Source organism: Salmo trutta, chromosome 20 (assembly GCF_901001165.1).
Source record: "Salmo trutta chromosome 20, fSalTru1.1, whole genome shotgun sequence".
NCBI classification, from domain to species: Eukaryota; Metazoa; Chordata; class Actinopteri; order Salmoniformes; family Salmonidae; genus Salmo; species Salmo trutta.
The window spans coordinates 42,010,986-42,037,912 of record NC_042976.1 but is presented as its reverse complement, the minus strand read 5'-3'; the positions used below and the strand labels follow the sequence as shown (position 1 = coordinate 42,037,912).

Below are 26,927 nucleotides of genomic sequence, written 5' to 3'. Positions count from 1 at the left end.
GAATTACTTTAAGCTGTGTCCGGAAAAGGAATTACTATGTAGAAGTGTTTATCTCAAAGCAAGAGTAGTATAGTATAGCAATAGTTCATTTCTCTGTGATGAGTTTATGATAAAAGTGAGAGTTGGATGATCATCATGAGATCGATACACCCACAAACACTCTTACTCTAGAATTGAAATGGATTTCAAGATCAATATCACATTGACATAATAGAACAGACTTTTAAAGCAACATGCACTGATTGCTGTGTGTGATTTAGTGAGGAATGGGTGGTGTACTGCATAGTACTCACTGTAAATTGGGGGGGAGGGTGGGTGCTGAGAATGTTTTGGAAGGTGCTGATTTTTCAGGGGGTGCTGCAGCGGTTTCCCGGACACAGATTAAGTCCATTGGAAATGATTTTGAGTATGAGGACTAGGCTTGATCTGTGTCTGTGAAACTGACTTGAAAAGGGTATCTGTATAGCTCAGCAAAAATCTACATGAAGTGCAATCACGTTGTATCTATAAACTTCAGTAGGCTACAGTATTTTTCTTTTGAATGCTTCCATGGGTGAAATGCATTATTTTCAATATTCTACACTAGTCAATTTCATTTTTCTAATTTTGTGACACCTAAGACCAAGAAGTTACACACACTAAATCGCTTTGATATTTCAGTGGGACACAATCCTCCCATCGCTGGCACCCAGCTGAGATGAGATATAATGGAATTGCCCCAAAACCAGTCCAAAGGGATTTGTCACCGTCGCTTGAATCCCACAATTACTGATGTTGGTGAATCATTACGCAAGGAGGCAAGGAGACATTACCCAGTGCTTATTTTAGACTCACTACCTTGTCTCCGTGTGACAGCAGTCTCTGTGTGTTTCTCTCTTTGACTCAGACTCATGATATGGCCTTTTGGAGTAGTGGGAGAAGGGGATCCAGTGCCAATTAGGCGGAGGGAGTGAACAGGGGAGATGATTGTGTCTGTCTTGCCGCAATTTGGAGCTGTCAGTGGCGATCGAGATCATTGACTACCTCCACCAATCATCAGAGCTCTGCACCAATCAGCAGGTCTATTGCAGGCTCAGACCTGAGGCCTTTTTTTAGCCATAATCAACACCCCGGAGATGCCCTGTCCCTCAACACTAGTCATTGCCTGCGTCCCAAATGGCTCCCTATTCCCCTCAAATGTAACTCTGAACCTCGAAGCCAGTTCCACTGCTTTTTTTCATTGTTCACCTCTCATCGGGGACTGGTTTAGACGTGGGACACCAGTTGGGTGCAATTAATTATCGGGTAGAACAGAGATTACAGCTGGCTCCAGACATCGTAGGTTAAGAGTTGAATACCCCTGCCCTATACTGTATACTGTACAGGGCCCAGTATGTACAGTAGGGAATATGGTGCCATTTGGGACACATACAGCAGCAGCAGCTGCACATTAGGGCCTGGGAGGGGCACTTTGGTGATTTGATGTACAACACCATGGGCTATAAATAGCTCTCTGAAACCAGACTGGGGATTCACTGTTTCTGGGTGTAAAGGCGTCAGTCATTGATTCATATTGCTGCAATTCCTCATGGCAATGTTGTTTTTGACAGACAGCCAGGCCGTGAAGCAAGAATCCTTAATGTGCATGGATTCGACATTTTGCTCTGTGTATACCATCAGATCCTCCATAAACCACTATCTTGAAACAGAAAACTGTCAGCGATTCAGGATGAGATGGGATGCTCTCACGCCATGCTCCAGAGTATTGCTGTACTGAGAGTGTTGCTGTACTCCAGAGTATAGCTGTGACAATTCAACATGTCATTCCATCAAATCATGATCTAGAAGACAGCCAATGCTCAGTACGATTATCTGTAGCTACTACCCTCCTGTTAATGATGATCATCACCACCCTATAATTATGAATTATCACCAAACACATTACAATTATGAGTTGCATTTCTAGCCTGAATCCGTCCTTGTGAATGAAATCATCAAACGCGTCGGCAAAAGTAGAGTACTACAGACCGTCTGCATCACAGCGTGAGATCCCCCCCCCCACTAGCTCAGTGACATCATTACAGTGGTGCTTCAGCAGACTGACAATTGTTCTCTGCTGGATATTAAAGTGCTTCCACAACATTCTCCTGCGAGCGATTCACAGCAACTCGTTAATGAAACAATCACACTGCGCTGAAGGGGAGGCTCAGTATTATGTCCAGAAAAACATACAGCCTGCTATTGTGATCTGAATTAGACTTCTCAACAAAGTCGCTGCATGATTATGTTTTTTGTTGGAGGAATGAGGCTCCTCTAAAATGGTGTGTGTGTGTGTGTGTGTGTGTGCATGCGTGTGTGCATGCGTGTGTGCGTGCGTGTGTGTGTGTGTGTGTGTGTGTGTGTGTGTGTGTGTGGATGTGTTTAACTACACTATTATAGTAAACAAACAAATGTGATCAACTGGGGACATGTTGTTAGTCCTCACAAGGTCATATGCTATTTTCTATGTGGGTTAAGGTTAGAATTAGGGTTAGTTTTAGGGTTAGGAGCTAGGCTTAGGTTTAGGGTTAAGTTTAGGGGTAGGTTTAGGGTTAAGGGTTAGGGAAAATAGGATTTTGATTGGGACTGAAGTGTGTGTGTGTGTGTGTGTGTGTGTGTGTGTGTGTGTGTGTGAGAGAGAGAGTGTGCACGCATGCCTGTGTGAGATGCAGTTAATTCAAGGATTGGACTATAAAGCCACACTAAGACTCGTCAATAGGCAGAAATGGAACGTAGAATCAAAAGAAATGAACTACCTTAAGCAAGTAAGTAAACATCTAGGTGTGCTTTTAGTTTCTTTAGTGGAAAGTCAAGTATAGCAGGGGCACTATACGATTGAATCCGGCAAGGTAGTCCATTTCTTTTGATAATACGTTCCACTTCTGCCGGTAATTGCCGCTTTCCCATTAATTATATTTTTCTCATGACTCATGATCTATAATTTGTATGTGGCTCCTCACCAATTAGTTATTCAGTGGGAGCTTTACACACACACACACATGCACGCACACACACACACACACTTTCAAAGGCCGTTATAAATAGGTGTGGCTTACTACAGCTGCCTTTTCTTTAATCAACCCTGTCTGTTGAGATAGTACCTTACCTATTCTCAGCCCTACAAGTTACAGATGCATACGCCCCAATTTATAAAGGAAATTACCAAGTATTGCAATCATTCAAATCAATGAAATAAATGTTTAATAATGCAATAAATGATTAGAACACAATACAATTAAATACAGGAAGAGAGAAAATGCTTCGATGAAAGTAACAAAAATGATACAATCTTAAATCCGCTTTAATAACTGGATGATGCTAAACATAGTTTAGGTTAGGTCAGTTTTCACAACTCATAGTCTACCACAAATTTATTCAGGGTAATCTAATCATCCATATCTATATGACTACTGGCTGACCATTTCAACTAATGGGTAACACTTCATTGAGTTAACTCAACTTCATTGAGTTACTCAGAGTATAGTGTTGAATGTATACTCACATTCAACCAAATTGACACTTATGTATGAGATACTATTAATATTGTTGTGCTTAGAGGACTTTATCTAGGGAAAATGGCAATATCATGAATTTCTCTGTAATGACTGCTCATAAATAGCTTAATGACACATTATTCTTTTTAAAGACCATTTAACAAACAAAATGTCCTATTTGTAATTAATATGTGAGATAGTGGCTGGGGACTTTGGCCGGAGACGCACCCCGTTAGGCTATGCTGCCGTCCATCAATCATAACACATCATAATGGGCCATGTCAAATGCAATTCAGTTAACTCTGATGGGTCGCCAGATTGATTTGTCCTCAACCACCAGGCAGGCAGGAAGCATGATTTTGGAGGAAGTAAAACGACTGTAGTCGCTTTTTAGTTTTAACTCTGTCCGTGGAGCACAGGGACACAGGTGGCCTATCAGAATGCAGCAGATTGTGCTGTGGCTTCATCCTCCTTGGTCTGGGTTGACAAGACAAATCATTTTGTGGAGGTGCTGTTTGGTTCCCCCTGGGGAGCTGGGGGTGGTGCTGATGCCCAGATGAGGTGAGCCAGGAGCAGAACAACAGATGCTTTCACTGAGGGGAGAGAAGCCGCACAATGGTCTATACAGGAACAACTTTATAATGCAGACAGAAAATGAGAAAATGTCAGTCACTGCAGTGCAATAAATAATTGTGTTGCGTAAAAGGACATGTATTTTAAACCATCTAAACCACACAAAAAAAGGTATGTTTATATAATGAATGTAAATAATGTGCATATATGCCTATGTCTAAGACAGTAAGACTGTAATAAAAAAAAACATCAGTCCATCACTTCAGAGGGAATGAATTGACCAAAGCATGATAGATCCTAGCGGATTAACGCCACACATTTGTCAGCTGATCATGTTTAAGGTCCCCAGACAAATGGATGGTCTAAATTCAAATTTTGGTCATAATGCATATCCTACACCCTATGAATAGTCGGGTTGTTTTTTAACCTAGCATTTAGAGTGTATATATTTCCTGAGCATCTGATATGGAACAAACACAGTCAGGCAGGTTTCCATTAAAACCCAGAATGATCAATGGGACCAGGACGTCACACATCAATTGTGGAAAAACCAACCAATCATCACATTGGTTTCAGTGGTCCACCATTAGGCTGCAAGACAACAAGGTGCAAATGTCACACATTCTCTTTCAATATGCCCTGTCAAATGAATGCCATTTGCACACTTTGAATAGAATATATAAAAATGTTTAGTTCGCGATATGAGAATAATAAATAATAAAAATTCTATATATTGGTGTTGAAGAATTGTTATATTTTGAAAGGCTTTGTAATAAGAATGACCTCAATACAATAACATTTAGCAGATGCTTTTATCCAACTTAGCCATGCATGCATACATTTTACGAATAGGTGGTCCCGGGAACCGAACCCACTACCTTGGCATTACAAGCACCAAGCTCTACCAACTAGGCCTACTGTAGCCATGATTTTCTCAAATTAACACTGAGAACAGATTGATGGAAATGCTGAATCAATCAAAAGGAGAAAAAAACTGGAACATAATTAGGGGATTAATTTATTCCAATAAACAAAGCTAGTGTTGTTGCTGTATTGTTATATCTCCAACGTTCATGCATTTAACCACTCATTATCTACAAATGTTCAATAGGAAACGCGTTAGGCACATTGATTAAATCATTATCCTGTCTTGCATGTATGCAAAAAAAACATACAATATGCATTTTTCAAACATTCATTCATCCCCATTGCTTTAGCAATATGAGACGGTATTTGAAGTAAAAAAAAAAAACCATTGTCACTTTGACAAAAAGGCTATAACAATTAGAGAGCGTCTAGATATTAAATGACATGAGAGTTTGTCAAAATGTGAAAGCTAATTTCGGGCTAATTATTGGAGATGTGCGTGTCTACAGTGTCTAAGTATAGGCCTGTTCTGTCCTACATTTTCGCCAACTGTCGAGAACAGAACAATAGAAACGGGTTCTTATGTGGATACTTGACCATTCATGTATCTCTGTCTCTGCTGTTGGTGAAAAGTGGATTCATTGACAAAGTCTCCCAAAGAGCCCTTTAGGCGGCTACTAATATGCACCAACAATGACTGCTTCTACCTCTTTGGATGGTCTTCTGTCCGTCACCAAAAAGTTGATCATTCCCTCTGACTTGATGAGAAGATTGCAGCCCAAAAAGAATATACCGAAAACCACCGTGAGCGATAACACGCACATAACCGCTATCTGGACAACTCTCATGAGAAAGAGACTTCTCTCATCCGGAGTCGCCGCCACGAAGCCATTATCAGTCACCACTGATGAAAAGTTACAGCAAAATATATCTTCAGTCTTATTGAAAAGTCCTGCACTGTCCGTTTGATTGAAAGCGGTAGAATTCATCTCCACTCTTCAATTTTCAGTTGGCACAACAAAAAACGAGCCAAAAGAGCACTTGATAAAAAATTCCAGAGAAATTCCCCACAACTGCAGAACTAATGCTTTATTGAGTAAACACCTTTAAATCAGGTAGGACTATATTTGTTCTGGTGTCTATCAGTCTGCTTTGGCGTCGCATTACTAGACGTTTCCAAGTTCCCTCTTCACAGCCTCAGTGCATTTATGATGTTACTTACAGCAACCCGTGGTTATTATACCTGGTTGGGTGAAACCATTTCAGAAAGCACAGGAGACTGCTGTTTTCCTAGAGCATACAGCAATAGCGCCGCCATGAGCATGTACCATGCGTAATTGTATGGCTGAAAACCATTTATTTCAAAAAAGATGCAACTAGGCAAGTCAGTTAAGAACAAATTCTTATTGACAATGACGGCCTGTTCTGGCCAAACCCGGACGACTCTGGGCCAACTGTGTGCCGCCCAATCACGGCTGGATGTGATACAGTCTGGATTCGAACCAGGGTCTGTAGTGACACCACTAAGATGCAGTGCCTTAGGCCACTGCTCCAGTCGGGAGCCCATGCGTCTGCCCATTCCATTAATGGGAAAAAGACATGCAATTTGGTGAAAACGTGAAACTTTGGATTACATTTCCAATAGCGCTATGATTTTGTATAATGTACTTGAGCAAATATTTATTGTAGCTTACCATCACAGTCTTTACCACTGTCGAACCCGCATTCTTAAACTCTAATTTCAGATGTGGGCACAATGTGCTTGATCTAGCTCGCACGACGGGTCGGGTAGTCAGGGTTGTTGCTTTTCTTTCGGAATCATTCCATTGGTCCTAATGGACGTGAAGGCCAAACTCTGTCGTCCCTGCACTTCTCGCAAGCTAAATCAAGTGCACGTTATAATCAATACTTGTATTGACATCTAGTGGATGTCATGTAGGATATCTAACATTAATTCATTAATTCATTTAATGTATAAATGTAAATTATTTATGAATCATTTAAGGATTACACGCATGCATTTTCGTTTTCCAATTACATCCAAGCGCATCAATTCAAATCAAATCAAATGAATCAAGTGTTATTTGTCACATGCGCCGAATACAACAGGTGTAGAGGGGTATAGACCTTATAGTGAAATTCTTACTTACAAACCCTTAACCAACAATGCAGTTTTTAAGAAAAATAAGTGTTAAGAAATGACTTACTAAAATAAACTGAAGTAAAAAATTAATTTAAAAAAATATATAATAATAAAAAAAGAAGCAAATAGAAAAATAACAAATAATTAAAGAGCAACAATAAAATAACAGTAAAGAGGACATATACAGTGGGCACTGTCACAGAGTCAATGTGCGGGTGCACAGACCAGTCGAGGCAATTGAGGCAACACGTACATGTAGGTAAGGTTACCATGCATAGATAATAAACAGAGTAGAAGCAGTGTAAAAATGGGGGGGGGGCAGATAGTCCGGGCAGCCACCAGACCAGCTGTTCAGGAGTCCTGTGGGGGGCAGAAGCTGTTAAGAAGCCTTTTGGACCTAGACTTGGCGCTCCGGTACCACTTGCCATGCGGTAGCAGAGAGAACAGTTTATGACTAGGTGGCTGGAGTCTTTGGCAATTTTTAGGGCCTTCCTCTGACATCGCCTGGTATAGATGTCCTGGATGGCAGGAAGCTTGGCCCCAGTGATGTACTGGGCCGTACCACTACCATCCCATGCCAAATCTTTTCAGTCTGCTGAGGGGGAATAGGCTTTGTCTTGCCCTCTTCACGACTGTCTTGGTGTGTTTGGACCATGATAGTTCGCTGGTGATGTGGACACCAAGGAACTTGAAGCTCACAACCTGCTCCACTACAGCCCCGTCGATGAGAATGGGGGCGCGCTCTGCCCTCCTTTTCCTGTAGTCCACGATCATCTCATTTGTCTTGATCACGCTGAGGGAGAGGTTGTTATCCTGGCACTACACTGCCAGATCTCTGACCTCCTCCCTATAGGCTGTCTCATCGTTGTCGGTGATCAGGCCTACCACTGTTGTGTCATCTGCAAACTTAATGATGGCGTTGGAGTCGTGCGTGGCCATGCAGTCATGAGTGAACAGGGAGTGCAGGAGGGGACTGAGTACGCACCCCTGAGGGGACCCGTGTTGAGGATCAGCGTGGCAGATGTGTTGTTACCTACCCTTACCACCTGGGGGCGGTCCGTCAGGAAGTCCAGGATCCAGTTGCTGAGGGAGGTGTTTAGTCCCAGGGTCCATAGCTTAGTGATGAGCTTTGAGGGCACTATGGTGTTGAACACTGAGCTGTAGTCAATGAATAGAATTCTCAAGTAGGTGTTCCTTTTGTCCAGGTGGGAAAGTGCAGTGTGGAGTGCAATAGAGATTGCGTCATCTGTGAATCTGTTGGGGTGGTATGCAAATTGGAGTGGGTCTAGGGTTTCTGGGATAATGGTGTTGACCAGCCTTTCAAAGCACTTCATGGCTACAGACGTGTGTGCTACGGGTCGGCAGCCATTTAGGCAGGTTACCTTGGTGTTCTTGGGCAAAGAGACAATTCTGGTCTGAACTATGCGTATCTTTTAAATTATTATTATGCCCAATGTTTGGACAGAACTATAGCTCTAAGACCTAGCCTACTGTACATTTGCTGTATTGATATGAATGCCTGACTTTTAAAATACTGATAAATGTAATGCGTTTCAGAAGCTGAAAGATGACTGAATGTTCCGTTATTGGGATAATAGACGAACAATATTAGGCATATTTTAGACTACACCTCTGGCCATCCCTGGTTCGCAACTACTGGTAAATCATCAGCAGATGGCAGTGTTTTATACTATTTGATGTAGAAAAGTGACACCGGTGTTTGACAACAGAGCTGTGCCAAGAAAGTCTAGGTTGCAAAGCTGGCATACTCAACACATTATCTGTGTATCAATTCAGTTTTGTTGTGATCATAATCAAGGCCAGAATGAGAAATTCTTAATTATTCTGGGTAATATTGGTTTGTAATGTACAAAATGTGTTATATGTATCTAGGTTTAACTGGCATATAATAATAAATATTATTATTCATATAGGCTAAATTGACCCATTACTCAAGAAGCACCAAACTACAGTGACACAATTTCAACCAACGAGTTATAACTATTTATTCATGATTTACACAGCCTACATTTTTACAAATAATTAACTGTGTATAAACTACAGTACTTACATTCTCATATAGCCAACATATCATTCATATTAAACTCAAAATTAGGAAGGTGTATGTACAGTATTTGAGTATTGTGCGTAGGCTATTTCCCATGCGATGGACACGGAGAGAAATACATTTACCAGACGCCCTTGGTGCTATGAGCATGGCTTTATGATCGACAAGACTTACAGCCAACCACGGATGAGAAAATTTACATTTGCCAGTACTGCTTTCATGTTAGATTGTACCAGAACGTATCGCTTGATCGTCTGCGGTTACCCGGCTATATATGATTCTTTCGGAGAATAGGTGGATCCAAAGACATAATTTGCGCTGCATATCAAATAGAATGAAAGGGAACTCGTTTACAATGTATCGGTACGGGTCGGGTCGTGACTACTGCAGTGCATTCTGAAGAGGGACAAGGAGTAACGTTAATAGGTATCAAGCAATAACGGTTGCCAACCAGCAACATCATAGAGACGTGAAATTATGCTCTTCATTCATATCTAGGTTTCCTGTCTGCGGGACCTTTGGATTGATTCTTTGATTTAAATAGAATAATATCGAGGTAGCCTAAAAGGCCTACCATTTCAAGCAATCAAAAATTATTTGTGAATTAGACTATTAGTGTTGTTAACCCAATGCAACATGTTGTTGGCAGTAGAGACTTCATCGTTGCATTTATTGATTCACAGAATACGTATTTTCTGTAAGTATTGAAGTTTTGTTATTTTTACTGTAGCCTACAAAATTACATTTGATGAATGACGTGTTTTCATCTTTCAGCATTCAGACAATGTCATAAGGCGGCTACAGAAGAAATGCTCGTTTGGAATATAGCCCAGTGTTCCATTTATATATTAAGTCTAGACTGTCAATTAGATATTACAAGACATGTGGGTATTCTTGTTTGATTGAATACTAATACATATTGCAACATTTGTTGTAACATTGTTACTAGATTAGAAAGCAGGCCAAAGTTGTAGCCTGGATATAGGCTACACCTTTACTTCTGCAGCTTTTTGAAGTCAATAGCCTACTCATCCATCATAATGACTGGATTATCGTGGATAAAATGATATCATGGATAAAATGTAGTCATACAATATGGTAGTAATTTACCTTTAGAGATATAGGTGTGACAGGGTTGGGGTCAATTCGAAGTCAGGCAATTCAAGAAGTGATTTGAATTTTAAATCCGAAAATGGAAAAATCTTGAACATACAGCGCTTCTCTTTTTGAGCTTATTGAACAGTAATTGAAAGTGGATGGCCTTCAATTATTTCATTGGAATTTCAGTTTACTTCCTGAATAGACTGCCTTGTATTAAAATTGAACCAAACCCTTCAGTGAGGCATTGGTAACAGTAAATGAGTTGCAGGGCCGACGCAAGAACGAATCAGTTGGATGGACATTTGATTTCTATAGGCAGGCATGTATTTTTCAAGTGACCTCTTATGTGTGGGTCTTGCACTTTTTGGGGGGGGGGTGTTATAGTAAAGACTCAAAGCGGCTCTTGAGTTTCAAGTTTGGGGAAGCTTACAATTTATCCTACCATTTATACTTATCTGCATGCAAATTATGATTATATTCACATGCGTATTTTTGTGGAACAGTTTAATTTCATTAATAACGTTTTCCTTTCTCAAAATCATTGTCACGTGGTTAATCATAAAAATATGAATTCAAATGATACAAATCTGAAGGTTAAAATTCCACTAATGCAAGAGCACCAGCCTCTACCATATTGATACACCCTGGTCCATTGGCGACAAAATAAATGAGCGCATGGAACTCAGAGATAGCCTATAGCCCAGGCCAATACAGCAGTAGGCCTATACCTTACATAGTCGACTAAGTAAAATACATAGGCCTAAAGCAGACAAATAAAAACAGTAGAAAATATCCTGATGAAACTGAAGGTTCTTTCAATCGCATGAATCTCTCTACTCCGCCTGTCTGCCTCCCTTTCTGCCTGTTTTATTGAGCTAGCGCTATGTGAAGTGCTACATTGTATCAACCAGCCAATTTTTGTCCCTCAGAGTTTTCCCGCGCCAGTGAGCTCGGGACAGACAGCTGTTTTTTTTATTTTATTTTTTATGACGTTCCACTGAATCTAAAGAGACTTCATTGACTTACTGTGTGAGTTGAAGAAAACATCCATGAGAAGCAAAGCTTATTAGTTATGGACGTGGTGAGTTAATTAAGGCAATCAGAAACCAAATCAAAACTCGTAAATGATGGTTATGAAATAAACCAAAACTTGTGTCACACAAGTGTAGCAGGTTGCGAACCCTTCAAACAACATTTCCACTCCGAGAATGAGAATGGTAACATTAAATGATTGTCATTAATACATGTATTAACATAAATTAGTGGAACCAAATGATGGAGATGAATGGTACATTTAGTAAGCCTACTGGTGACATATGTAATGGGGAATTGATCAAAAATAAACAATCAAGGGGCAAACAATTCACACAATGAATGCTCAAGAATTGGTGGGAGACAGCTGAGCCAATTCTTGAGAGCTGAGTGCATGCAATCTGGAGAGAAACAGGCCATGTCTTCACCACATACCCCTCCCCTTCTTGTCTCAACATTTTAAATTAAACTCAAGACACATTGTCTTCTCACATTAGAGATGCTTTTCACTGACAGAAGCAACTCAGTAATCAGCTAGCCATATTGCCACGCACACTGCCCAAATTGCAGGCTTCCCAAATAGGTATAGACCTATGCACTTGTGGTTTGAAACAATAGATAGCAAAAAAAAACATTTGTATTTAAAAAAAATTTCTCTCCAATTTTGATCTTGCCTCATCGCTGTAACTTGCCTCATCGCTGTAACTCTTGTAACTCCCCAATAGGTGAAGGTCAAGTCATGCGTTCTCTGAAACATGACCTGCCAAACCGCGCTTCTTAACACCCGCCCGCTTAGCCCGGGAAGCCAGCCGCACCAATCTGTCGGCGGAAACACCATTCACCTGACGACTGAGGTCAGCCTGCAGGTGCCCAGCCCACCACAAGGAGTCGCTAGAGCGCAATGAGCCAAGTAAAGCCTACCCGGCAAAACCCTCCCCTTACCCAGACGATGCTGGGCGGATCGTGCGCCCTCCCTATGTGACTCCTGATCACGGTTGGTTGTGATACAGCCCGTGATTGAACCCTGGTCTGTAGTGATGCCTTTAGCACTGCAATGCAGTGCCTTAGACCGCTGCGCCACTCGGGAGGCCCCACAGCTATATAAGAAGCTAATGATCCTCCATGGCTAAGTCATGCTCTCTGGTGAAGTATTTTTAATGATTTTATTTAGACAGGAGTAATTATATAATTTTGCCTGAAACCAGAGATCTGTAGGCCTATATAATGCCATTCCATTTTCTGCATTCCGTCCATTATTATGAGCCATTCTCCCCTCAGCAGCCTCCACTGGTGTACATATATCTTATGCCCATAGAAACGCATTGGGCTCAGTCTGGACAGATTTTACGAAACAGCGCCCCTCTGTCTTATAGTATATTATGTAGCCCATGTATCTGATGCTGTCTGGCCAGAAAAAGTATGACATGCCATACTTTTTTTGTCCAGACAGCATCAGATACATGGTCTACAAATACTGAGACAGAGGGGCGCTGTTTCGCTCGCTCCGATGCTTTCTGTCAGTGCCCGTCTCTGTCAAATAAATTATCAATATTTCCGTATTTTATTTGGGCAGGCAGGGAGGTACAGTAGGGTGGGCCAGGCCTCCTAATGCCCACCCATAACGCCGGCCCTAACGAGTAGTAGCCTACAGTGGGTTGGTTCTAAAATAGGTCAACAAGTTACGTCTCACTTAGCCTATTTGTTATGGACAAGGTGTCTTTAGATCAGTTCAGATGTATAAAACAACAGATGAGAATCAATATGTTCCCTCTAGCCTCTATCTGTTAGTTGCTGAGTGAAAGGAGTGTGTCCTTGGCTTTCCACCATATCACACCCTGTGGGTTGTCTCTCACTTTATAATGGTCTTAATCAATAGAGTGATACTATATTTACGTTACACCAGGGTTGACCAACCCTCTTCCTAGAGATTTACCGTCCTGTAAGTTTTAAGTTCAACTCTAATAAAGCATAGCCTTGTATGACCATGCTGATCTCGCGAGATTACATAAATGTCTTTCGCTACAATTTCAACTGTTTTACTGAGTTACAGTTCGTATAAGGAAATCAGTCAATTGAAATAAATAAATTAGGCCCTAATCTATGGGTTTCACATGACTGGGCAGGGGCGCAGCCATGGGTGGGCCTGGGAGAGCATAGGCCCACCCACTGGGGAACCAGACCCAGCGAATCAGAATGAGTTTTTCCCCACAAAAGGGCTTTATTACAGACAGAAATAATCCTCAATTTCATAATCTGTCCAGGTGGCTGGTCTCAGATGATGAAGTAATGAAGCCGGATGTGAAGTCCTGGGCTGGCGTGGTTACACGTGACATGGTTACACGTGGCATGGTTACACATGGACTTAATGCAAAATTCTCTAAAATGACATTGGAGGCGGCTTATGGTAGAGAAATTATCAATAAATTATCTGGCAACAGCTCTGGTGGACATTCCTGCAGTAAGCAGGCCAATTGTATGCTCCCTCAAAACTTGAGATATCTATGGTATTGTGTTATGTAACAAAACTGCACATTTTATTAACCCTAGCACCAGCTTTTATTAACCCCAGCACAAGGTGCACCTTTGTAATGATCATAATGTGTAATTAGCTTCTTGATATGCACACCTGTCAGGTGGATGGATTATCTTGGCAAAGAAGGAATGCTCACTTAACAGGGATGTAAACAAATTTATGCAATAAATTTGAGAGAAATAAGCTTCTTGTGAGTATATACAATTTCGGGGATATTTTGTTTCAGCTCATGAAACAAGGGACCAACACTTCACATGTTGCATTTATATTTCTGTTCAGTGTATATATACGCTCACCAGATCAGGATGCAGACGTGCGATAGAACAGCAAAATATACTGCAATTATTTTTTACCACGCTGCTCACCTCCTTTTAGTCAACAAAACAAAAACAATTACAAATGCACCTGGGGCGACCAGTGGCGCTGTTTCACCTTTTGCCGATCTCAGCTTTAACTAGCCGAATCAGGTATGTTGGGTTAGGGTTCGACTGAACCTACAGGACAGTAGATCTCCAGGATGAGGTTTTGGCAGCCCTGCATACACTAAAGAAGTGTTTCCAATAGATATGACACTAAAGTGTTCCCTCATGTACTTTAGTAGCACAGCACACCTCTTCCCTTTGTTATTTAAGCTATCACAGCAACCCATTGGATTGGAGTGATGGACAGATTTAAGAGTATCAGCCCTATAGTCCATCCTGATAATCATTTCCTGTATCCTGAAGGCCCAACGCTGGATGATTTGTGCTGATTTCTCATATTCTGAAAATTGAGAAAGATTGGCCTCAAAGTGCTCTCTGTCATAATTGCTGACATCAGGTCAGCGAGAGAAGTTCAGTCGGCTTCTGGATTGTACTCAAGTACTTCAGATAACTGTGTTTGTGATCTAAGAATAAACCAGTCAGAAATGGTAGAGAACATTAGACCTTAATTGACCCTTCGCTAAGCCCTGCCCCCTTGGTTACTGTTGCAACCTTGGACAACATTTTCCCAGGAAGCCCAATTCCCCCTTCTAACCACTGGCGAAATCCCCTTACAATGATCTCAAACTGTGTTTTTAATACACAATGAAATTAAACACAGACTACCCCTGGTATGTTGTGGTGGACTGTCATTACAGTTGCTACACAGGAACCTGGTAAAATGAAGGATGTAGTGTGGCTAGCCACTGGATGGCTCTGAATGCACTGTCAGCATGCAGCCAAAGTTACTAACCACTTTTGGAGCTAAGTAGTGCTCTTAAATCATATCCTGATGTCGACAGCAGATTAATGTTGTTTTCATAACATTCTAACATACATTTAGAAAAAACAAGTTATATTAACTGGCTAGCTAGCGTTAGCAATGTTGGGTGGTCAATAAGACTGAGAATTAGCTAGCTAACTAGCTGAGCTAGCAAACAGTGTAACAAAAGTATACTTTTGGATTCTAAAAATACTAAATCAACAGGCTCTGCATTTCAGGAATCACAGTAGCAAGTACCCCTGTTGCACTGTTCAATTATTTAGTCATTTAAACAACTTGTTTTTGGATGAAAACTCTTTGATTTTGTAATGCCTCAGTGGCTTTGATGTGATTCAAACGTAAAGTTGCCAGAGGTTTTGGACTTGATGACAGTTGCTATCCATTCAAGATCTGTGATTGGTTGCCCAAAATTCTGGGGAAAGGCTTAGCGAAAGGTCAATTGCCATTGTTTGAGCACCCTTGCTTGATGAGTAGAAGCCTATGGACACTGTAACTGTCACAGAGCCTGAGGTGTCAACAGATGTAACACTTTTGGGCCCTTGGGTAAAGCACCAAAGCTTTGGTGAGGTCAACAATGTTTGATGTTGTTTAGACAAGTGTTTCAGCTGAATTGTGTGCTGTAATGAAGGGAGAGTCTCGCGGCGAAAGAAACGCACGCCTATTTAGGCGAGGTGCTGGCTAGCGGCGTAGAACACTTCAAAAATGAAAGGAGAGCCGCACACCTGTCATGAAGGAGAGACCTTGTTGCAGTGCACTGCTCAACAGACAGGAAATATTAATCTGTGCAGATGGTTGGACTAATGACCCAGACGCTTCAGAGGGGACCGCTAGCGTCGCCTCCAGCCTAGTTGGTGGCACCAGACCCAAACATAACACTCGACAGTACCAAGCAGATGGTCGAGCAGAGACGCAGCAGACATGATCAGATTTTTTGTTAGCAGAAATTACCATCAAATTAAATATGGTGAAAGTAGTGCAAGTAAGGTTCCATGCCCAGTGTTACTAGGTGTTGGTGTCTTGGATATCAAGCAGAGTCATGGAGTTTTTGAAATACATGATTAGATTTAGATCTGAATACCTTATCACCCAAATCTATACATGGGTATACATTTGTATGGTTTGGGAAAGTCCTTTGCGACTGATGACAACATTGCACACAAGGGAGTCTTTCTTTTATTGGACTGTCATTCTTGAAGCCATTTGGGGGTAGTGTCCAACCTTAGATAGGCTACACATCTGGTTAAGCTTTGTAGGCCTACTTATGACAGTTCAACCAAAAGTTACTTTGACATTTTCAGTAACATACTTTTGTTTTTGTTTACGGTAACTTACAGGTAACCTGCTGCCAGTAAGTTCCTGTAAAAACAACATTTACTTTTTTTTATAATGTAGATATGGACACCCTGGCTTGTTTTTGGATGAGGCAACAGTTAGCCCAGGGCAGGCTAGTCATCTACTGTGATGGACATAGACAGAGAGCAGAGATGATGCTGGTAGTACAAAGACAACACTACACTGCCCTATGCTGCAGGAGAATGATACGGACATGAGATCAGTCAGATGTTGTGAGGAGGAGCCTAGAAGGGTGTTACAAGAATCACCCATTGGCACGGGGCCTTGGGCATATTGGAGAATGCGGGTAAACAAAAACGCAATGACACACACGCATGCAAAAACACACACACACACCAAGGGGTTTTTGTTTACATGTATTCTTTTTGTGTGGTTAGATGATCGAGTTTATAGAAACTTAATGCATCACAGAACAGTCCAATACTAGATTTGTGTGTAAGATATATAAAATATTTGATCGTCTATTATGTCATTATGGCCTCCTTGCATCACCAAAATAAAAATGTAAGACTTTGGCATCATAGATATTATTTCTTTACAATAATGCAAATGTTTGAGTCACACAAGCCTTATTGTACATCATTAAATTGGATTAGAGATTGACATTTTTAGAAGGAAAATATAGCATGCTCTATTTGAGTTGTGATCTAATCAATCACTATCTTGCCGGAGTTGTTGTCAGGTAGCTATGTAATGGTTCATATTATGAGTAATATCTCCATTTTGTTGTCTTCTGACTGACAGCTGCTTTTATAGAACTGTCTTGTCTGGAAGCTCCTTTGTAATTTGACATGCACACGGTTTCATACAGGCTGAATTGAATGCAGCTTGTTGCCTCTGACTATAAGCCCAGTCAGAGAAAGTCATATTCCAGAGGAAATGGGGTTTTTCATGTTGAATACTAGTGAGGCATTAATTTAATTCCATTGAGATTTCTGTTCCCCACAAACATTCTCATTGGACTGAAATCTATCTGCCTGTTCCAGGCAAAGCAGCCAATAACACCAGAGAGGATATGCAGACTCTCTGAGGGAGGAATTAGCTTGCTGCTTTCCTCTGAACTGGAAAAATACCAAGTCATCGTCAACAACTATGTTCCATACAAATGTACAGGTAACTGCCCAAATAATGGAAACACTTGAGTAAATGAGGGATACAAAGTATACTGCTCAAAAAAATAAAGGGAACACTTAAACAACACATCCTAGATCTGAATGAAATAAATAATCTTATTAAATACTTTTTTCTTTACATAGTTGAATGTGCTGACAACAAAATCACACAAAAATAAATCAATGGAAATCCAATTTATCAACCCATGGAGGTCTGGATTTGCAGTCACACTCAAAATTAAAGTGGAAAACCACACTACAGGCTGATCCAACTTTGATGTAATGTCCTTAAAACAAGTCAAAATGAGGCTCAGTAGTGTGTGTGGCCTCCACGTGCCTGTATGACCTCCCTACAACGCCTGGACATGCTCCTGATGAGGTGGCGGATGGTCTCCTGAGGGATCTCCTCCCAGACCTGGACTAAAGCATCCGCCAACTCCTGGACAGTCTGTGGTGCAACGTGGCGTTGGTGGATGGAGCGAGGCATGATGTCCCAGATGTGCTCAATTGGATTCAGGTCTGGGGAACGGGCGGGCCAGTCCATAGCATCAATGCCTTCCTCTTGCAGGAACTGCTGACACACTCCAGCCACATGAGGTCTAGCAGGGCCAACCGCACCAGCATATGGTCTCACAAGGGGTCTGAGGATCTCATCTCGGTACCTAATGGCAGTCAGGCTACCTCTGGCGAGCACATGGAGGGCTGTGCGGACCCCAAAGAAATGCCACCCCACACCATGACTGACCCACCGCCAAACCGGTCATGCTGGAGGATGTTGCAGGCAGCAGAACGTTCTCCACGGCGTCTCCAGACTCTGTCACGTCTGTCACGTGCTCAGTGTGAACCTGCTTCATCTGTGAAGAGCACAGGGCGCCAGTGGCGAATTTGCCAATCTTGGTGTTCTCTGGCAAATGCCAAACGTCCTGCACGGTGTTGGGCTGTAAGCACAACCCCCACCTGTGGACGTCGGGCCCTCATACCACCCTCATGGAGTCTTTTTCTGACCGTTTGAGCAGACACATGCACATTTGTGGCCTGCTGGAGGTCATTTTGAAGGGCTCTGGCAGTGCTTCTCCTGCTCCTCCTTGCACAAAAGCGGAGGTAGCGGTCCTGCTGCTGGGTTGTTGCCCTCCTACGGCCTCCTCCACGTCTCCTGATGTACTGGCCTGTCTCCTGGTAGCGCCTCCATGCTCTGGACACTACGCTGACAGACACAGCAAACCTTCTTGCCACAGTTCGCATTGATGTGCCATCCTGGATGAGCTGCACTACCTGAGCCACTTGTGTGGGTTGTAGACTCCGTCTCATGCTACCACAAGAGTGAAAGCACCGCCAGCATTCAAGTGACCAAAACATCAGCCAGGAAGCATAGGAACTGAGAAGTGGTCTGTGGTCCCCACCTGCAGAACCACTCCTTTATTGGGGGTGTCTTGCTAATTGCCTATAATTTCCACCTGTTGTCTATTCCATTTGCACAACAGCATGTGAAATTTATTGTCAATCAGTGTTGCTTCCTGAGTGGACAGTTTAATTTCACAGAAGTGTGATTGACTTGGAGTTACATTGTGTTGTTTAAGAGTTCCCTTTATTTTTTTGAGCAGTGTATATTGAAAGCAGTTGCTTCCTGTCACGTGTGCTCCCTCTCCCTCCTCTAGGTCACCAGGCTGCTCATTATGGCGCACACCTGTCACCATCGTTACGCGCACCTGCGCATCATCAGACTCACCTGGACTCCATCACCTCCTTGATTACCTGCCCTATATATGTCACTCCTTTTGGTTCCTTTCCCAGGCTTTACTGTTTCTATTTCCTGTCTGTGTTTCTTGTTTTGTTCATTTGTTTATTAAATTATGCACTCCCTGAACTTGCTACCCAGCACACTCGTTACACTTCCACACAGGTGTGGCTCCTGAGGCTTAGGGTCATGTATAAAAATGCTGGACAGGCCATTATTTGGGCTACCATGGCTATGCCCCCATAGGATAACAATGCCCCCATCTCCAGGGCATGAGTGGTCACTGAATGGTTTGATGAGCAAACGATGTAAACCATATGCCCTGGCTGTCTCAGTCACCAGATCTCAGCCCAACTGAACACTTATGGGAGATTCTGGAGCAGTGCCTGAGACAGCGTTTTCTACTACCACCATCAACAAAACACCAAACGATGGAATTTCTCTGGAAGAATGGTGCCACATCCCTCCAATAGAGTTCCAGCCACTTGTAGAATCTATGCCAAGGTGCACTGAAGCTGTTCTTGCTCAACACCCTATTAAAACACTTTATGTTGGTGTTTCCTTTATTTTGGCAGTTACCTGTACATGTTCAAAGGAAGTAAGCGCTGGAAGCTGTATGGTGGAATCACTTAATTCAGCAGTCTTGTTCTCTTCAGTGTCATTGTCCCAATGTTCAATCTTAACATTCCATAAGTGAAGTTTACTTTTGTACAGTTGTTAAAGTTCTCTATCTAACCATGTTTTTTGGTTTTGCTCTCATCTCTATGTAGCGGGATGATGGCCCTTTGTGCCCCACGCTCAATCTCCCCTCCGCTGGTTTGAGTTCCTGCTCTCTGTCAGGGGCCCGCCTGCTGATTCCTCCCCGACACCACGTCACGTAGAGGGCGATGCGGCGGTTTGTCTACTGTAAGGTGGTGCTGACCACTTCGCTGGTCTGGGTGCTGGTGGATGTCTTCCTGTTGCTCTACTTCAGTGAATGTAACAAATGTGACGACAGGAAGGATCGCTCAATGCTGCCTGCTCTGAGAGGTGAGCCCTGAATTGAATAAACTTTTTTAATCCCACAGGGGGAAATTGGATTTGTCACCAGCAAGACACAACAACAACAACAATACATACTTCAGACACACACAGACAGAGCACTGATGGCTGGTGAAACAAGCACAACTCATAACTTCTATAGAAGCCAATGGATTCAATAGAATAGACTTTCCTCTGTAGATATGGGTTGGTGGCCCTGTGAAGCAGTCACCGTGACAGATTTGCCAACTCCACACAGTATTCCAATACAAATTAACACTATTCTTGTGTTATTACATTGCTATTACTTTTGGGGAAAGTTTGGAGAACAAATACCACAGTAAACTTCAAAGAAAAGCAATGGAGTTACTTGTTGAATCTCAGACTGAGTGCTTAAGATACCTTTTTTCCCTTGAGAGTGAAAACCATGGTTAAGTCTCAAATCCCTGGTTCAGGGCCGTTTCTAGCATTTTTTTAGCTAATTTCCTGCAGTTCTACACATTTTGACATGGGATGGAGTGGAATTTTTTCAGTTCTAAAGTAAATGTTCTGTCATTCTACACATGTTGCCATGACTTATGCCATGTTCATATGATATCTGAGTGAGAGTAACTAACAAAATCATTGGGGGCCCCCTGGAGGTCAAGGTCCTTGGGCAGGTGCCTTGCATGTAATTCGGGCCAAGATTATTACAAGGTTTAGATAGCTGGGTAGACTAACTTATAAAATGTTAGCTGACATGGACTAATTGAGTGACTGTCAGTACCTGCCATAACAAGAGGAAAACTGATGATGCACTACCAAATTTTGAAATTGCTCCTTGTGTATTCTACTATCCTAACTAACAGTAAGTTCCTGGTTGGGGTTCCCTAGTGGCAGCGGTGCCCTAAGTGTATGTTTATGTCACTTGTGCCTAGAAACAGCACTGCCCTAGTTAATCAACCTTATCCACAGGAGTGTCCTTTTCTTCTTTGGCCCAGCATTTCCTTACATGCCCTTTCCAGTAAGCAATTTTACAAGTGGCCCGCTAAGCTGCTTTCAAGGTTAGAATGGGGAGAGAAACTCCAGAAAGAAGCTATAAATCTATGTGGCCTTCTGGACTCCAGACTAATTTCCATCACAACAGTGCCTGACGTTACATACGATTTACTTATGCTCTTAGTTTAATTTAAATGGTGTTAGCCGATTTGATACATGTGCTCGGCATTGAGTTCTTTTCAGACTCTAAATATATCAGTGTAAGCTTTTGGGGGAATGGATGGCTTAGTCCTTTGGCAATCTGTCACCCATTCTCTGATTCACTGTTGCTTTAAGAATCTCCAATGAACATCGTCAAATTGATTTGGTTGGCTAATGGTCTTTGATCCTTTTATCACAATGTTAATTTTATTTAGCTTAGGCGTTTTTTGCCATTCTTAAAGGGATAGTCCACCAATATGTAATTTTGTAATTTGATTGAATCCCTTTAACCCAGTACACTTATGACTAGTAGATTGAAATACTACAGTTTCTGTGTAGTTTTGTATATTTGATATTCCCTTGTTATGTTGAGATCACAACTTATTTATCTCATGATCACGGCATAACAAAAGTTGTTCCCTTTCAGTCAGTCAACTTTAGTACAACATACTATGGGGAGTCGCACTCTCGCGACTTTGGTTGAAAGATCTACAATCATGCCTGACAAGGCCAATGAAATCCGCACCTCGCTGGAAGCCCCGCCTTCCACAGTTGATAAGCGCGAGGCTCTGATTAATTCCTTCAATTATTCCGCTCTTCCCCTCAGTGTGAACAGGAATGATTCACGCTACTAAAACAAACAATTGGAAAACGAGACTGTCTTAGGTTGTGCCAACTAAACTGTCCCATAGTGGTAGAGCGTGCTCACCCTCTGGACGTTGTGCTAAAGGTTGTACTTGTTCTCATACATTTTCTAATCACAAACAATTAGTTATTCTTCAATTTGCTGTTGCAATGAGTAAGATGTCTAAGAAAACGACCAAGACAACGATGTCTAAGCCGGGTTCGGGGTCGAGATCATGCCCCCAGTCATCGGTTGTCGTGGAAATTACCACTACGGACTCCAAGTCAAAGTTAAATGAACAGATCTTTATTATCACGGTCGGAGAGATTACAATAAACTTAATACTCAAAGTACAAGTCTGCCAGAAGCTTTGAAGGGATGCTCTCCCTTCAGCACTCTTTATACTCATGCACAAACTAGGCTTCTTTGCTCTCAGGGTGCAATAGGCTGATCATGACCTTGCACACGCAGTTTCTAGGCGTTGGGCCAAAGTAACAATGTGTTCCCTTCTTTCTTTTCTTCTATCAGTCCCCTGAGAGCAGTCACAGAACATCCTAACACAATAACAAGAAACAATACGGTATGTGTAGTCACGCATTTGCAGAGACACAGAGGACACTAAAAATGTCTTTCCTTTCCCGGATGCCGGTAACTCAGCTGGGACCGATGTGCAGGAAGCGGAGATGGATTGGGTGGTCGGAGCAAACATTGCAGTGGCTGCCTGGGCATGGGGTATGCGGTGGCCAGAGCCCCCTGTGCCCATAAAGGAGGAGGGCTTCATGCAGGCTCTACAGTTACCCTTTTTCCAGTGTTCACAGGGTTCAAGGGGTATATCAATCTCCCCAGGGTGAGCGTAACAAGTTGGGTCACTGTCCACAAGGGCCTGCACCTCCCGCATAGGTGGCTCATTACTGGGATTCATTGCTGATTCCTGCCTGTACCTCACTAGTCCCTCCCTATGTGATACAGGTTATGGACGATTAGTTGTTGGAAGCGGAGTCGAGGGAACGAGCAGGGTTAGACATCACCACGCTATTATCCTACATGTAGTCTCTCTGGTTCATATGAGCACCCAAATGAGCTGTCTGTCTCCAGCTCAATACTTTTCATTCCTAGGAATTAGATAAAATTTCAAAGAGACGGGGTCCATTTTTCAGAGCTGTCTGTCCCATTCCCAGCTAGGTTACAAGGTGCTTTATCGGCAGTACCTATGACTGGTCGGCGGGGTAACCTCCATGTTAAAAATAAATTCCCTGGCTCGCAGTTGGCGTTCCAATTCATCCCAAAGGTGTTCGATGGGGTTGAGGTCAGGGCTCTGTGCAGGCCAGTCAAGTTCTTTCACACCGATCTCAACAAACCATTTCTGTATGGACCTCACTTTGTGCATGGGGGCATTGTCACGCTGAAACAGGAAATAGCCTTCCCCAAACTGTTACCACAAAGTTGGAAGCACAGAATCGTCTAGAATGTCATTGTACTTTACTGGAACTAAAGGGCCTTGCCCGAACCATGAAAAACAGCCCCAGACCATTATTCCTCCTCCACCAAACCTTACAGTTGGCATTATGAATTTGGGCAGGTAGCGTTCCCCTGGCATCCGCCAAACCCAGATTCGTTAGTCAGACTGCCAGATGGTGAAGCAGAATTCATCACTCCAGAGCACGCGTATCCAATGCTCCAGAGTCCAATGGCGATGAGCTTTACACCACTCTAGCCGACGCTTGGCATTGCCCATGGTGATCTTTGGCTTGTGTGCGGCTGCTCGGCCATGGAAACCCATTTCATGAAGCTCCCGATGACCAGCTATTGTGCTGATGTTACTTCCAGAGGCAGTTTGGAACTCAGTAGTGAGTGTTGCAACCGAGGACACTTGGCGGTCCCGTTCTGTGAGCTACCACTTTGCGGCTGAGACGTTTTTGCTCCTAGATGCTTCCACTTCACAATAACGGCTCTTACAGTTGACCAGGGCAGCTCTCGCATGGCAGACATTTTACAAACTGACAAGTTTGAAAGTGACTGAGCTTTTCAGTAAGGCCGTTTTACTGCCAATGTTTGTCTATGGTGATTGCATGGCTGTGTGCTCGATTTTATTCACCTGTCAGCAACGGGTGTGGCTGAAATACCCGAATCCACTAATTTGAGGGTGTGTCCACATACTTTTGTATGTATAGTGTATCTGCCGTCTCAAGAAGCAGGCAATCTGAGTGGTCCCTATGTCAAAGATCCACGACTGCTGGTACAGCCGGTATTCCTTGTTACAAAAAGGGACAGGACTTTGCATCCCATTCTAGACCTATGTCCCCTCAGCAAGCACCTCAGAGTCTACAAACTCAGAATGCTCATGAGCTGCTGTTTATTACAGCAATTGGCTGGTGGAGGAGTCGTCGAGGGGGCAAGCAGTGTTACACACATCCATGCTACTGCCCCATATTCAGTGAAATATCAAATAAAATGTTATTGGTCACATACACATGGTTAGCAGATGTAATTGTGACTGTAGCGAAATGCTTGTGCTTCTAGTTCCGACAGTGCAGCAATATCTTAAAAGTAACTACAACAACAACTACCTAATACACACACATTTAAGTAAAGGGATGGAATAAGAATATGTACATATAAATATATGGATGGGCTATGACCGACTGGCATAGACGAGATGCAATAGATGGTATAAAATACAGTACATACATCTGGGATGAGTAGTGCAAGATATGTAAACATCATTATTAAAGTGTCATTAATAAAGTGACTAGTGATCCATTTGTTAGAGTGGCCAATGATTTCAAGTCTGTATGTAGGCAGCAGCCTCTCTGTGTTAGTGATAGCTGTTTAACAGTCTGATGGCCTTGAGATAAAATATATTTTTCAGTCTCTCGGTCCCAGCTTTGATGCACCTGTACTGACCTTCTGAATGGTAGTGGGGTGAACAGGCAGTGGCTTGGGTGGTTGTTGTCTTTGATGATCTTTTTGGCCTTCCTGTGACATCGGGTGCTGTAGGTGTCCTGGAGGGCAGGTAGTTTGCCCCTGTTGATGCGTTGTGCAGACCGCACCACCATCTGGAGAGCCCTGCAGTTGTGGGCGGTACAGTTGCCGTACCAGGCGGTGATACAGCCCGACAGGATGCTCTCAATTGTGCATCTGTAGAAGTTTGTGAGGGTTTTAGGTGACAAGCCAAATTTCTTCACCACACTGTCTGTGTGGTTGGACCATTTCAGTTTGTCTGTGATGTGTACGTAGAGGAACTTGAAACTTTCCACCTTCTCCACTGCTGTCCCGTCGATGTGGATAGGGGGGTGCTCCCGCTGCTGTTTCCTGAAGTCCACGATAATCTCCTTTGTATTGTTGACGTTGAGTGAGAGGTTGTTTTCCTGACACCACACTCCGAAATGCCCTCACCTCCTCCCTATAGGCTGTCTCATCATTGTTGGTGATCAAGCCTACTACTGTTGTGTCATCTGCAAACTTGATGATTGAGTTGGAGGCGTGCATGGCCACGAAGTCATGGGTGAACAGGGAGTACAGGAGGGGGCTGAGCACGCACCCTTGTGGGGCCCCAGTGTTGAGGATCAGCGAAGTGGAGAAGTTGTTTCCTACCTTCACCACCTGGGGGCGGCCCATCAGGAAGTCCAGGACCCAATTGCACAGGGCGGTGTTGAGACCCAGGGCCTCAAGCTTAATGATGAGTTTGGAGGGTACTATGGTGTTGAATGTTGAGCTTTAGTCAATGAACAGCATTTTTACATAGGTATTCTTCCTGTCCAGATGGGATAGGGAGGTGTGCAGTGTGATGGCGATTGCATTATCTGTGGACCTATTGGGGCGGTATGCAAATTGCAGTGGGTCTAGGGTGACACGTAAGGTGGTGATATGATCCTTGATTAGTCTCTCAAAGCACTTCATGATGACAGAAGTGAGTGCTACGGGGCGATAGTCATTCACTCCAGTTACCTTTGCCTTCTTGGGTACAGGAACAATGGTGGCCATCTTGAAGCATGTGGGGACAGCAGACTGGGATAGGGAGAGATTGAATATGTCCGTAAACACACCAGCCAGCTGGTCTGCGCATGTTCTAAGGATGTGGCTAGGATGCCGTCTGGGCCGGCAGCCTTGCGAGGGTTAACACGTTTATATGTCTTACTCACGTCGGCGCCATTGAGAAGGAGAGGGGAGTCCTTGGTTGCGGGCCGCGTCGGTGGCACTGTATTATCCTCAAAGCGGGCAAAGAAGATGTTTAGTTTGTCTGGAAGCAAGATTTCGGGGTCCGTGATGTAGTCCGTGATTGCCTGTAGACATATGACTATTTTACACCATTTTAAAGACAAGACTCTCCTTTATCTAACCACATTGTCCGATTTCAAAAAGGCTTTACAACGAAAGCAAAACATTAGATTATATCAGGAGAGTACCCAGCAAGAAATAATCACACACCCATTTTTCAAGCTAGCATATAATGACACAGAAACCAAAACCACAGCTAAATGCAGCACTAACCTTTGATGATCTTCATCAGATGACACTCCTAGGACATTATGTTATACAATACATGCATGTTTTGTTCAATGAAGTTCATATTTATATCAAAAAACAGCTTTTTACATTAGCATGTGACGTTCAGAACTAGCATACCCACCGAAAACTTCCGGTGAATTTACTAAATTACTCACGATAAACGTTCACAAAAAACATAACAATTATTTTAAGAATTATAGATACAGAACTCCTTTATGCAATCGCGGTGTCCGATTTTAAAATAGCTTTTCGGTGAAAGCACATTTTGCAATATTCTGAGTAGATAGCCCGGCCATCATGGCTAGCTATTTTGACACCCA

The 26,927-nt window shown here is 42.8% G+C and overlaps 2 protein-coding genes across 4 annotated transcripts in view; one reads left to right on the top strand and one right to left on the bottom strand.

Annotated features, from left to right (window-relative positions):
- Positions 1–3,196: 3,196 nt before the first annotated feature.
- Positions 3,197–6,147, bottom strand: rprma (reprimo, TP53 dependent G2 arrest mediator candidate a). The gene has a single exon (XM_029703379.1). The coding sequence runs from the start codon at positions 5,939–5,941 to the stop codon at positions 5,630–5,632; it is 312 nt and encodes a 103-aa protein (XP_029559239.1). The 5' UTR covers positions 5,942–6,147; the 3' UTR covers positions 3,197–5,629.
- Positions 6,148–9,405: 3,258 nt separating this feature from the next.
- LOC115156091 (polypeptide N-acetylgalactosaminyltransferase 13) overlaps positions 9,406–26,927 on the top strand; it is a 74,883-nt gene continuing 57,361 nt past the window's right edge. For 2 of the 3 annotated variants that reach the window (XM_029703378.1, XM_029703376.1), the window contains exons 1-2: positions 9,406–9,860; positions 20,045–20,303. In XM_029703378.1, coding sequence (XP_029559238.1) covers positions 20,162–20,303 — 142 coding nt within the window. In that variant the 5' untranslated portion in view covers positions 9,406–9,860; positions 20,045–20,161. The remainder of the gene's footprint in view (positions 9,861–20,044; positions 20,304–26,927) is intronic. The other variant, XM_029703377.1, reaches the window with a different exon arrangement.